This window comes from Panthera uncia, unplaced genomic scaffold, assembly GCF_023721935.1.
Source record: "Panthera uncia isolate 11264 unplaced genomic scaffold, Puncia_PCG_1.0 HiC_scaffold_2109, whole genome shotgun sequence".
Taxonomy (NCBI): Eukaryota; Metazoa; Chordata; class Mammalia; order Carnivora; family Felidae; genus Panthera; species Panthera uncia.
Window position 1 is genome coordinate 1,631 of NW_026058810.1, and position 12,750 is coordinate 14,380.

Consider the following 12,750-nt stretch of genomic DNA (forward strand, 5'->3'; position numbering starts at 1 on the left):
GAGAGCGGGGGAGGCAGGTCTAAACTTCCCAGCCTGGAAAAGAGTGGCTGCAGGTGCAGGCCGTAGAAGCAACTGGGAACCAGAACCGATCCATGAGGTTGGGAATCTTCTGGAAGGGAGCCGGACCTTCTTGAGAGCAAGCAGTGGGAAGTACAACCACCCAAGGGCAGGACAGACCCAGGGGACCCTCCCATGGCAAAGGGCCTCAGTGGATGGGTCCCATTCTTCAGAGTGTCCTGTCACAACTCCCAGGCTGCCGCTGGGTCCCCTTGGCCACCCCATGTGTGATCCTTGGGAGGGAAAGGGGAAGCAGAGGGGGGGTCCGCTGTGGATTTCGTCTACGGATTCCAGCTCGGGGCACTGGAAGGAGGCTGACACTGGGCCTGAGACACGGGTCTGAGAGACAGACCCATCCTGATACATAAATCGGAGCATGGGAGTCAAGCTCGTAGAATGTACCACATCACTTCACTTTGACTTCTCAGGACATCAATGTCCACCACGTGCTTTTAAATTCAAGGACAGCTGGGGAAAAGTGCCAATAAACTTTGGACTTTTTCTTTTTCTAAGGGAAAGGAGGAAGACAACCATCTGGGGGTGGGGGCCCTAACACGTGGGTCGCTCCTGGCCAATGGGCGAGAGGGCTCCGCTATCCACACCCGCAGGGAGCAGGGCTGACCGTTGTCGTTCACGGAAGGGCCCGGAAGCGGGGGGAAGAGTTTCTCCACGGCTATTTTGGGCTCCTCTTTAAACTCCGAACCCTGCTGAGCGGACACGAACACAGAAAGAAAACAGCTCCCGGAGGCAGCAGTGAGCAGACTCTTTACTCTGGCGGATTATACACCATCAACCACCTGTTCCGGCTCGTGTCCTCCTTAGAGGGGCCGGTGAATACAAACAAAAATAGTTCTCTACAAAACCAAGTTTCCAGCCTTCCCAACCCTCCTTCCTAACTCCCTCCCCCAGACGGTGAGTTCCTTGGTCACCAGGCCTCACGGAGTCTGGTGGGTTGCAAAGGAAAACAAAGAAAGAAGAGTTGTAGGCAACAGGAGTTCGGGGTCCGCTGGCCTATGGTAAGCCAGGGACAGGCGCAGGGGGTGTCTGCAACAGTCGCATATGTGTGTGTGTGTGTGTGTGTGTGTGTGTGTGGTGGGAGGCACACCGGGGGGTGTTGGGGAGAGAATTTCCCCCCACCCGCTGTCCCACCACCAGACAAAAAAAAGAAAAAAAAAAAAAAAAAAGGGGTGGGGGGCGGCGGGTGATACAAAAGAAAACCTAAGACCCAAATCGCAGGCGGCTGGGGCCAGAGCCCCCACAGCGCCCCCTGCGGCGGCGGAGGGCAGTGCCGGGGCGGGGGCAGGTGCCACTGACCGCGGCGGGAGGAGGCGGGAGGGCTCTGCTGTGTAGCACCTGGGAGCAGCTCGGGCCGCACCCTTCTCGCCGCCCGGCCTCGGGCGCCGGCCCCCGGGCCCTCGAGCCCCCAGGGCCGCCCCCCGGGCGCAGGGTCCCCTCCGGGCCGGGCTCAGCAGCCCAGGCGGGCGGCCAGCCCCAGCAGCAGCAGGCAGCCGAGCAGGGTGGCGGGGCGCGGGGCGGTCCCGGGCGCGCGGTCGCAGTCCAGGCCGCCGTCCTCCGCGGCGGGGTCGCAGCGGGGCTGCTCGCAGCGCACGCCGGTGTAGCCGCGCGGGCAGGCGCAGCGCTGGTTCTGCAGGCAGGTGCCGCCGTTCTGGCAGAGCAGCTGGTCATCGTCACACACGTTGGCTGCAGGGCGGAGGGGCGGTTAACGCGGGCGGTGGCCCAGTCCACCCCCGCCCTCCTCGGTGGAGCTTCTGCGACTGAGACGGGCCGGGGGGGGGGGTGTCGGAGGCCCAGGGCGCCCTTGGTGAGAAACGCCCCAGCGTGGATGGTGACGGTGGCCAGGCGAGAGCTGAACCCGTCTCCTTCCCGCCACTGCCCTCGGCTCTCCCCGCCTACTGGCCTTGCGACGCACCTGCTCTCTCCCCTCCAGAGCTTTGCACCTGCCTCTCCCTGTGCCAGGAGCGCCCTTCCATCATCCTTCCCAGGCTAGCGCCCACTGTCCTTTCGGTCTCGCCAGGCCACCGCTTGCTCGGACAGCTCCCCACCCTCCCGCTCCGCAAACCCGTCCTCGTCAGCCAAATCCCACCAACCGCCAACTCCGCCTCTGCCTCCGACTCCCCGCTCAACCGGCCCCCAGATCCGCCGCCTCCCGGTTCCCACCTGGCACCGGCTCCATTCCCGGGTCGCCTCAGGCCTCGCCCTCCGCCCCGCCCCCAGCCCCAGCCCCGCCCCGACGCCCGTGGCCCCGCCCCTCGGCCGCAAGCCCCGCCCGCCGGGCGCGCACTCACGGTAGCAGCCCTGGCGCCAGTAGTGCGTCGGGAGGCAGTCGTCGCACTTGGGTCCCGCTGCGCCCTCGCGGCACTCGCAGAAGCCGGTCTCGTTGCACCGGTCGTGCACGGAGCCGATCTGGTTGCAGTTACACTCTGGACGGACACGGGCACGGCGTGCGGTCAGGGCGAGCTGTGGGCGTCCTCCGCACCGACCCCCACCCCGCCCGGCCCCGCCCCCCCCCAGCCCCCCCCCCCCCCCGCCCTTCCCCGGTGGTGCACCCCACACCGTGTCCACGTGCGCCCACGGCCGCCCGACGGGCCAGATCTCGAGGGAAGGCTGTAGCAGCCATTAGCCACTCCCTCCCCCTGGCCCCGGGGGCAGCCCCAACCCCTCTCTGGGCCTCAGCCTCAGTCTGTGAAACTGGAGGGAGCGCTGAACCTTCCCAGATCCAAAGGGCTTTAAGATCCACGACAGGTGGGAGGAGCCTCATCAGGGCAGGGCATCCGGGTCGAGGGGCTACTGGGGGAGCGGGGAGCACACAGGGTGGGAGGAGGAGCAGCCCCAGAGGCCTCCGGCCTCCCCCGGCCCCTTCCCTGTTGGTTTCTTGGCGGGCCTCTGCTCTGTGGGAGGGGGCAAAGGTCCCCACTCTGGGAATCCTTGAAGCAGGGGAGGCAGAGAGAGGCAAGGAGAGAGGAATGTATCCGGGAGGCAGGGAATGCCTCGACTAGGATCGGGAAGCCCCACCCTGTCCCTACAGCTGGCCAGTGTGCCATCGGCAGCACGATTCCATTTGGGTCACTTTAGAGTTGATGGAATTATCTGAAGGCCAATGCCATAATTCAGACTGACCGCTCCAGCCCTGCGGGCAGCCCCCCCCCCCCCCTGTGAAGCCAGAGCTGACCTGGTGGGCGGAGGCTGGGCAGCGGGATGCCAAGGGGGCTGGGCACCCGAGGACCGGGCACCGGCCTCCAGTGGAGACAGAGGCAGGGGTGGTGGGCAGCCCTTCCAGGCTGCTGGGCGCTGGCTGGGGCCTCGGGTCTGGCCTTTTGGGATGGCCTGCCTGTGCCCGGGCCCAGGGCCCCCACAGACTGCTTCTCTACCCCCAAACCAGTCCTGGAGCAGAGCGTGAAGAGAGCAGAAGGAGTGCCCCCTGGGTCTTAAAAGCTGGGCCTCTGCTTATGAAGCACTGGGGGGCGCCTGGGGGGCTCAGTCGGTTAAGCGTCCGACTCCAGCTCAGGTCATGATCTCACGGCCTGTGAGTCCGAGCCCCGCGTCAGACTCTGTGCTGACAGCCTCAGAGCCTGGAGACACAGATTCTGTGTCTGCCCCTCTCCTGCTCATGCTCTGTCTCTCTCTGTCTCAAAAATAAATAAAAACATTTAAAAAATTACAAAAAAAATAAAAGCACCAGAAGGACTTCGTTGGAAGAAAAGCTTCAGCCACGAAAAATGGGTTGAAAACCTTTGATCTGGAGGCTCCTGGGTGGCTCAGTGGGTTAAGCATCTGACTCTTGATTTCGGGCTCAGGCCATGATCTCACAGGTTTGTGAGTTCGAGCCCTGCGACGGGCTCCGCCCTGACGGTGCAGAGCCTGCTTGGGACTCTCTCTCTCTCTCCAAATAAATACACTTAATAATAATAATTTAAAAAAAGCCTTTGATCTAATCCACTTCTCCGTTTTACAAGCAGGGAAACTGAGGCCCATAGCAAGCTCTCGAACCAGTCTTTGTAACCAGTGGTTCTGCAATTCCAGTGCCTGTGGGAGGTTCCTCATAGAGCGGATTCCGGAGGCTTCTGTCTTTGGAGATGCCCAGCTGGCGTGGTCCCCGCCCCCCTTCCCAGGGGATTCGGACACAGGGCTCTCGGGACCCCGCCCGGCCCCACCCCACCAGCAGCGCCCACGCCGCACCCCGCGGCCGGGCCCGAGCGGCTCACCGATGCACACGTTCTCGTCGTCCAGCTCGGCAGAGCCGTTGCGATAATAGCCCAGACGGCAGTGCTGGCAGTGCTGGCCTCGCGTGTTGTGTTTGCAGCTGACACACGTCACCACGTTCAGGAAGTCGATGTAGCTGCAGCGGTTGGAGTGGCCGTAACACTCACAGTCTGGGCCGGCCGAGCGTGAGAAACACCACGGGTCAGTGGGCCAAGGGACACCGGGCCTTCCTGCCACCCCCTGCACCGTGTATTGGGGGAAACTGAGGCACGGGGCGAAGACAGACCAGCCCGGGGCATGCAGGGAGCAGGAAGGTGCCGCGGGCCGCCAACGCTTCCCTGTCACGCGGGAGGAGACAGGAGGACCGGTGTGTTCGCCCAGCCCACGGGTTCCCACCTGGCCCCGGTGGGGGGGGGGGGCAGGGATTCAGGGAGGGCCAGCGGCTCGGAAGGATGCCCGTGTCCGACTGGGAATGATTCATGCAGGGAGGGTGGGTCGCGCAGCCAGCGTGAGCGCAGGAAGGACAGTGCCTGTAGCGCGGCACCCCCCGGGGCGCCTCGGCAAAGGGAAGATGCGTGCATGGGTTCCGGGGCGAGATGGAATGGGCCAGGAGCTTCCTCCACATGCTGCTTTGGAAGACCACTGGACGGAAAACGCCCACCTGCCGGACCTTTTATTATTAGCCTGAGCTGTTCTGCAAACGTGATTGGCACCAGAGGGCCTCCTCTCGCACAGCCCCCTGAGGATGGGTACCGTCTTAGGGTTTGTGCCCTGGGCGTCTCTTTCTGCCCTCCTGATAGTCTTGGCCTGGCTTTGGACTCTTACTGCAGGAACACGGTCCCACCCACACCGAGGACAGCCACCTCTGTGACATCCTGCCGTTTCTCCCAGCCCTCCCTCTGCTCCAGGGACTGGGCGAGTCCCAAGACTGCCGGGCAAGGCATCCTGAAGGCATGGGAATTGGCTCCCCGTCCCAAGAAGGCAGCTATCCCTTGGTGTCCCTCCTAAGGGGCTCAGCACCCCCTCGAACAGGAAAGCCAGTGTGACTGCCCTTGAACGGGCAAGACGCTGGCCGCCCTCCTGAAACACCATCTGTGCATCTCTGGAGGACCGAACCTCCCTTTCGTGATGGGAGAGGAAGGAACTGACGAGGTCTTGGTGGTCAAGGGCATGGGAGACCTTGGAGAAGCGAGCCTCGGAGCTGTGCCCAGGAGGAGGCGGTGGGCCTGCCACACCTTTGGCCTCCTGGGCCTGCCCCCTCCGCCTGTCCCCCCGGGAGCAATGAGAAGGTGAGCCATCTCCCAAGTGTCTCAAGGAGTGGCACCGGTGACCCCTGTGTTCCAGCTCTTGCTTCGACCAAGACGGGCCCCTGGGCTACACCTCCCAGGGGAGCCAGGACAGGCTATTTCTGGAAGCTCCGGTGCCTGCCCCGTGCCTGCCCACTGTGCTTCTGACTCATACCTGCTCCCAGCTCCCTTGGGGAGGGAGGACTGAGGGAAGAGAGGCTCGGTTTCACCTTGACCCAGCTACTCCGGGAGGGGTTTCGGAGCCAGGCATGGGTCCTCCGTCTTGTATCGCCGTTTTCCAGTGCAGGTGGGGGGAGAGGTGGCTGAATCCAGCCCGGGCCCGTCCTCTTACCTTGGAATTCTTCAATGGGCACCACTTCAGCAGATTTGGGCTTGAGCTGGAAAGGTCTGGAGGCCGGGGCAGGGGCGGGGGCAGCAGCAAAGGTGCCCACAACTTGGAGAGACGAGAAATACGCTCTTTCGTTGCCACGGTCCAGCTGCCGAGGGCAGGCTGTCCGAGCCCAGGGAAAGCGCAACGGAGGGTCCCACGGGGCCCCGGGCACGTTCACCTGCTCAGATGTGAGGGGGCACAGCACATCCGGGAGCCGCGCAGAAGCAGCCCTCTGGCCTCCGGTGCCCCTTCGGAGACCACTTACACACTCGGCTGGATTAATTCTCCGAAATTACTTCTCTAGCCCCAGCATCCCCCGACAGCATGCTAAGTGCTTTGCTGACGCTGAATGATTTTCTGACTGATGGCGAATATCGCTTAGCTCTCTCCTCTCCTCTCCAAACTCCCGTGGGCATCAAACCCAGAGTGTGCACCTGGCATATGAGGCTCTGGCATCTCCCTTTCTGAAGCAATCCCCACCCCCCGCTCCAGCCACAGCGAGTCCTTTCCTATCCACGGACCCCCCTGCCTGCAGGTGTATCGAGCCATGAACCCAGACAGCACCTGCCTTCCGCATCACAACTCCCTGGGGCCCGGCCCCAGCTTTGTGAGTGAGCACGACACTATCCCGGCAGCAAAGTCGGGCTCCGCTTCCCTCTGGGAGTCTGCGGTGCCCTCGCCGGTCCCGTCCGGGGCAGGGTAGCGAGGGCTCCAGAGGCCCCATCACCAGGGAGGGAGTCAGGGGCCTCCAGCTGCTGGGAACCGCAGACCCTCACTGGTTGCGGCTCTAGCTCCAGAACTGCCTGCCAGCAGAGGGCGCCCAGAGCCCCGCTCACGGCTCCTGGAGGGGCCCGGGTTGCTGTCCAGACAGGCTTTCGGACCTACCGTCCAGGGAGCAGGTGAGCTGGGCTGGGAACGGCCTCCCGACTTGGAGGGTCGGGCAGGGCCCCCGTGTGCTTCAAGTGAACGTCCGTCGAGGCTACAAACGAGCCTGTGCGTGTCTCCTCCCCCTGCTGTGGGACACTGAGGCTCTGGGCTTGGTATCGACACCATCGACGGCGCCCCCTGCCCCGTTGGCGGGATCCCCCCGCCAAGCCTTTGCCCCGGCTGGTCCCGCCGCCACCTGGGATGCGCTCTCTTCCTTCATCCACCGGTAGTCAACCCCTGGGTCTGAGTCTGCCACCCCATTCCTGCAGGAGGGCCTGACCCTCTCCGAACTCCCCTCCCTGCCCTGGGGGGTCCTGTAGCTGACAGTGGCAGGGCAGGATTCCCGTGGTCAGCGCAGAGTCCCCACTTAGCCCCGAAGCCCATGGGGGGAGTGTAGGATTAACAGGGGCTGCGTCTGGTGTCGTCACACTGGATCCCTCTAAGAAGGTGAGCCCCGGGGTGTGAGCAGATGGTTCTCCGAGGCCCCTCCCCTCAGCTCCCGAGGGCCGCCCCCGCCCCCCCCCCCCTCCCACCTCCCGGCACCTACACCTGCTAACTCCGCTACATAGGGAGGGGCCTGCGGTCTAAGGAACTTTCCCGCCCCCATACCTTCTGCACTGGAGGGCATCTGGGGCCCGGGGGAGCTCTCCCCGAGGGGGGCAGCTGTAGATGGCCTGATCCACTCTTGGGGGGAAGAAAAGGAGAAGCCCAGTTATGCGACAGGGTGGGGCTGGGGGACTTGGGGGGGCACCCGGAGTCATCACACACCCATAGGACCCTTAGCAGAAGCAGCATGGTCTACACTGGCCAAGCGGAACTGGGTCCAGGTCTATGGGAGAGGCAGCGTCTACACCTACTACAGCCTGTGACCTGAAGCCAGAGAAGAGGGGGGCGGGGCTGAGCCCGAGAACCTGCACACTTTGGGCCGTCCTTTCTTCGGCGGGACACCTGATTATACGACCCTTCTGCCCTCCCTGTGTTGTCCCCGAACCTACTGAGGGTACAGCGGGATCCAGTCCCGTATTTGGGCGCAGACCTTTCTGTGCCAAAGTCCCTGGCTGATGGCTGTACAGGGGAGCAGGGGTCATCAAACGCGTCCAGAACGGTCTTTGAAGGCTGCCTGTCCAACACCAACGCGGGGACCGGAGCCCCTCCACCATCTGACCCGCCCTCCCCAGCCCACAGCGTGGGCCCATTTTCGCCAGGGGACCGCGATGCGAGTCAACCCCCAGGGTCGCCGTGCCTGTCCCCAAGACTAAGCGGCCACAAAGCGGGGGAAGCGGGCAGGGCTGGCGAAGGCAAGGCATGGCTCTGCACTGAATTTCAAAAGACAAACCCAGAGGGACAGGGGAGAAATCGGATTCTCTCCACTTCTTAAAGGGATTACGCACGATGCCGGCTGGTGGGGAGAGACAGAAAACCTACCAGCTAAAAAGTGCAGGAGACTTTCCAGCTGGGCGCTGGGAGCCTTTGGGCATCGAATTGACATTAATACGGGGCTCAGTGAGGAGAGAAGGCTGCAGGACCCAAATTGGCAAGGGCTTAATTAGAGCCGAAACAAAAGCAGCCCCGGAGCCTTTTTGCTTTAGAGCCTTTCTCCCACCACCCTCTGCGGGCGAGGATTAGTGGTCCTGAGCAGCTCTTCCTGCCCCACAGCCTCTGCCCTCCAGACAGCTAGACATGGGCAAGACGGAGAAACTTCTGGGCCAGAGGGTCACGGGCCCAGCTAGACTCCGGTCAAAGAGTCTGAAGCACCTGTCGGGAGGCACGTGGGGAGACTCAGGACCTTTCTGGGGGCTGGGAGCCGGGGGCAAGAAAGACCCCTGGCTGGGCTCTCCGGGACACGCTCGGGTGCGCGGGAAGAACAGTCTCACCGCGGCCTGTGTCGTGTGCCGAGGCCAGATGGAGGTCCCTTCTGTTCCTTGGGAATCAGGGAGTGGCTCCAGCTGGGGGGGTTTGGGGTGGTGCTGGGTGGCTGTGGAGGCAGCTATCTCTCCTCTGGAGTCGGTGAGCCCCGAGTTCGAATCCTCCCTGCGCGTCTCTGTAATCCTATTTATTACCTTGAGCGGCTGCCTCTTTCTTTCTTCTCAAACAGCTTTATTGAAGTATAGTTTACGTGCCATGAACTCCACCTGCTTCTTCCCAAGCCTTAACATCCTGACCTGTGGGACCAGGAACTAACGGTCCTATCCCCTCGGAACTGTGGGCTCAGGAGAAGTCCACACTCCGCCAACTGGAGGGACCGTCATTATTAGTGGGGGTCCACGTACATGGGGCCCAGGGAGGGCACAGGCTTCAGCTGCTAGGAGGAGCGATGACCTCTGAGACACGGGCTGCTGGGGTCACTGACTGTTACGCTAGAGCCACCTCCTGCCCCAAAGCGCCCTGCCGCCCTCACTGGGGTCACCACGCAAGCTGACCACGACCCACTGAATGTTTGAGGAGTGCGCCTTCTCACCACCTGGGTCCTGGGGACCCTCGTGATTCGCACCCACCTCGCCTGGCTCGCCGCCCTGATCTGAGCCTCTCTTTACCTCCCAGCCGTGCAGCTTGCCCTGAACCGCGTGCACCAAATCCGAAGCACTAAGAAAATGGGTTCAAGGTTACTCCGTGTGTGTGTGTGTGTGTGTGTGTGTGTGGTCCCCACCCAGACAGACCACTGTTTGCAGGCAGGCACAGCACCCGCTATAGCAAATTTTGCTCCCGTACGCCCATCACAGACATTGCAAAATCAAGCACAAGGCCCAGGCGGCCAGCTTATGTCCTGGCATTCCCAGCATGGACCCGGCCTTGACCCCGAAGAGGACCCCTGGGCCAGGAGGCTCCCCTGTAACTCCTGAATCTCCTGACCAGCCCCTGCCTCCTGCAAATGCCGCCCTCCCCGTGGAGAAGGGCAGAAATCAAGAGTGGGGGGGGTGTCACCCTCTGGGTCCCACGGAGGAGCTAAGCCAGATGGCCCAAGAACAAGGGGGACTTTTCCTCCGCAGGTCCGTGCACAGAGGAAGGAAGGGTCATGGCACCGTCCAAGGAGCGAGGCGCCCCTGCCGTCTCCTCTCTGCTGGGGCTCACTGCCGAGCTCCCCTTCCCAGCCGGGACCAGGGAGACTTCCCTCGGCCACGTCCTCCTGGCACCCTCCGGGAAGGATGGATCATTTCGGACTTCTGGCATTTGCAGTGGGCGGGGACAGGACATTTCCAGCACCCCAAGCCTCGAATACACAGCAATCCCAACTTCGGAGGGGAATTCGAACCAGAGAGCGGGTGTCTCTGAGCCTGTCCGTCGCGGCGGACCCCTAAGAGTGGCTGCTCCGGTTGACGCGGTGTGGGATGCTCGCCCTGGCCTAGCCCTGCCCCCCGCCCCTCCCCACGCAGCCCAGAAAAGCCCAGCAGTCCCTACTCCAAAAACCCGGGCCCAGAGGTGCCCTTCTGCCTCGCTGATCAGAGAAGCTTGCCCTCTTGGCTCAGTCTATGCTGTCCACTCCCAGGGGTCGGCTGCCGAGGCGCTGGGGGCACAACAGGGTGCGGGGTGGCGGCGCCTGGGGCAGAGCACTGAGGCAGGAGCCCCCCTGGGAGACAGGCTTTGGGCGCACTTCGTGTGGCCTGGATGTCACTAGGCCCCTCCCCCGGTTCCTCGGTCACCCCATTCTCTCGGCCATGCTGGTCTTGGGATCCTCCTGAGCTGTGCTTTAGGGGGCAGGAGGTAGAAGGGTCCAGGCTAAATTGAGCCCCAGGTCCCCTGGCTGGGGCCCAGTAACAGATGGGCCCAGACGGCCTGGAGGCCCCTCAGCCCCACACTCTCGTGGCTCTAGGGTCTAGTGTTCTCTAGTCTAAGAGCCAAGCCCCTATAGCAGGTGCACATCACAGAGGTGGGGGAAAAGGCCGGGACAGCTGGGCTGTAGCTGGGCACCCACCTGTGGGCTGTGGGGTGCTGGGGGCCCCGGGGCCCCGTGCAGCGGATGTGGAGAGGGCAAGAGTGCTGGGCGCCCCTCTCATGGCCACAGTGGCCACAGGGGCTTTGGGGATGGGGTCCTTCCGGGGCCTACCGATGCCTGGCAAGAGATGAGAAGGGGACGAGAGGGTGGGAGGTTGGCGGGCGTGGGGGGTTGGTGGGGATGGGGGGTTGGCGGGGATGGGGGCAACGCATCAACTTCCGGCCTCACTGAGCCGGCCGGCATCCCCTCCAGAATCCAGCTTCCTCTGGCACCTTCTCTGTGGCAGGGAACAGCCCAGGGTGGGCTGTGGCCCCGCTCAAGCATGTCTGAAACGGGAGGTGTGCCAGTGGCTGACTCGACACCGGCCAGTCCTCTCCTGCTAACTCTAAAAGCAGATGGCACTACCCACCTGGGGGGAGGGTGCCAGGATTCAATGAGGTCCTGGAAGGACCCTGCGTAGCTGGTGCCTGGTGCTGTGAGGGCTTGAGAGCCAGTGGCCTGATGATGGACGTGAGGACGACACTCACGCCCACCCCTCCCTTCCCCCCCCTCCCCCTCGGGCCTGAGCTGGATCCCAGCTTACCTGTCCCAGCCTCACGGGGCTCGGGGGACTTCTGCCACTGGCCAAGAACAAGGGACCCCCCCCCCACCCCGACTCTTGCCCGGCAGGAGAGGGAGACATGGGAGGGGGTGGTTCACCCAGGGGCTGCGGGGACCCTTTCCAAAGCAGCACTAACCAGGAAGCTCGAGGGAAGAAATGGGAGATGCGCTGGCTGCAGGCCACAGCACAGGGGACAGGAGAGAGCAGGCGGAGGTGAGAAGTGAATGGGGGGGGGGGCAGTTAGAAGTGGGGAGAGGCGGGCGGCCACGGGCCAGGGAAGCCCCTTCTTTTCTCTCCCGTTCTCGCCAGGAGTCGCAAAGAGGCTCGGGCCCCAGGGGCCGTCCCCAGGGCAGCGGGCTCGGAGCGTACTTACTGCCAACAGCAGAGCCTGCGGCGGCACCTGCGGGGAGAGAAGGAGGGTCACCGGGCCTCTGGCCACCTCCTCCCTGCACAGGAGGGGATGGCGGGGCTGGGGGAAGGAAACCTGGAGGCGATGATCCCACTTCATCCTGAGCCCTGAGAGGGAGGGGCCGCCTTAGCCCATTTTGCAGATGCAGAAATGAAGTCTCAGAGCCGTGACTTAACCCCGGGGCACCTGCTGGTAAGGGTCAAACGCTCCACTGGGGGCTTCACCCGCACCCTCTTCTTTGATTTTCGACTCTCAGGTCCTGCCGTGCAGGTGGGGGCCTTTCTTCGGGGGTGCCACCAAGCACAGGCCACCAGGGAGAAAGCACCGCGTGGGTTCCCATCTGGGGACATGTGGACGTGGCCGAATGACTCATTGAAAAATAATCGTAGCAGCTGCTATGTGCTGAATGCTTGCCATGTGCCAGGCACGTGCCCAGCACGTTTTTAGTCCCCACACAACCCCACAGGGCTTTGGGATGGGCCTGATTCCACGGATCAGGAAACGGGGCTCCGGGTGAAATAGCCTGTCCGAGGCCACAGGCCTGTGAGTGGCAGAGGCCCTTCTGTCCGTGCGTGTCCGCGCCCCGGGGGGGTGATGGAGGTATAGGTCATGGTCTGACCGGGGAGTCTTGGAGATACCATGGTAAGAATCATCAGCACCGGAGGGAAGGAGCTGATGTCAGGCTTCCCCCCGCCCACCCCCGACCAGGTGTTCTGGAAGAAAGAACAGGGGCAAGGATGCCCCTTGGAACGCTGGGAGGCCCTCCAGGGGGGAGGCTGTGGTGTGGAGAGTGGTGTACGACCCCCCCCCCGCCCCCAGTGAGCCCTGCAGGACAGCCAGGGACAGATCAGGGGACCCCTGATCTCAGAGGGCCTTGTAGGGGGGGCGTGGGGGCTGGGCTAGGATTCTATTCTGAGGGCCTGGGGG

General features: G+C 63.4%; 1 protein-coding gene across 1 annotated transcript; it reads right to left on the reverse strand.

Annotated features, from left to right (window-relative positions):
- Positions 1-1,225: 1,225 nt before the first annotated feature.
- LOC125917626 (netrin-G2-like) lies at positions 1,226-7,588 on the reverse strand. The gene is made up of 5 exons (XM_049623772.1): positions 7,492-7,588; positions 5,917-6,018; positions 4,281-4,448; positions 2,364-2,498; positions 1,226-1,758 (listed from the first exon to the last, which is right to left on the reverse strand). The coding sequence occupies exons 1-5, from the start codon at positions 7,508-7,510 to the stop codon at positions 1,523-1,525; spliced, it is 660 nt and encodes a 219-aa protein (XP_049479729.1). The 5' UTR covers positions 7,511-7,588; the 3' UTR covers positions 1,226-1,522.
- Between the last annotated feature and the right edge of the window lie 5,162 nt (positions 7,589-12,750).

Excerpts from the sequence above, each read along its gene's own strand:
- LOC125917626 (XM_049623772.1), bottom strand. Across the intron at positions 4,449-5,916 it reads GCCCATTGAAGAATTCCAAG|ACTGTGAGTGTTACGGCCAC; the intron begins GTAAGAGGACGG and ends CGGCCGGCCCAG. Across the intron at positions 2,499-4,280 it reads CGACGAGAACGTGTGCATCG|AGTGTAACTGCAACCAGATC; the intron begins GTGAGCCGCTCG and ends GTGTCCGTCCAG.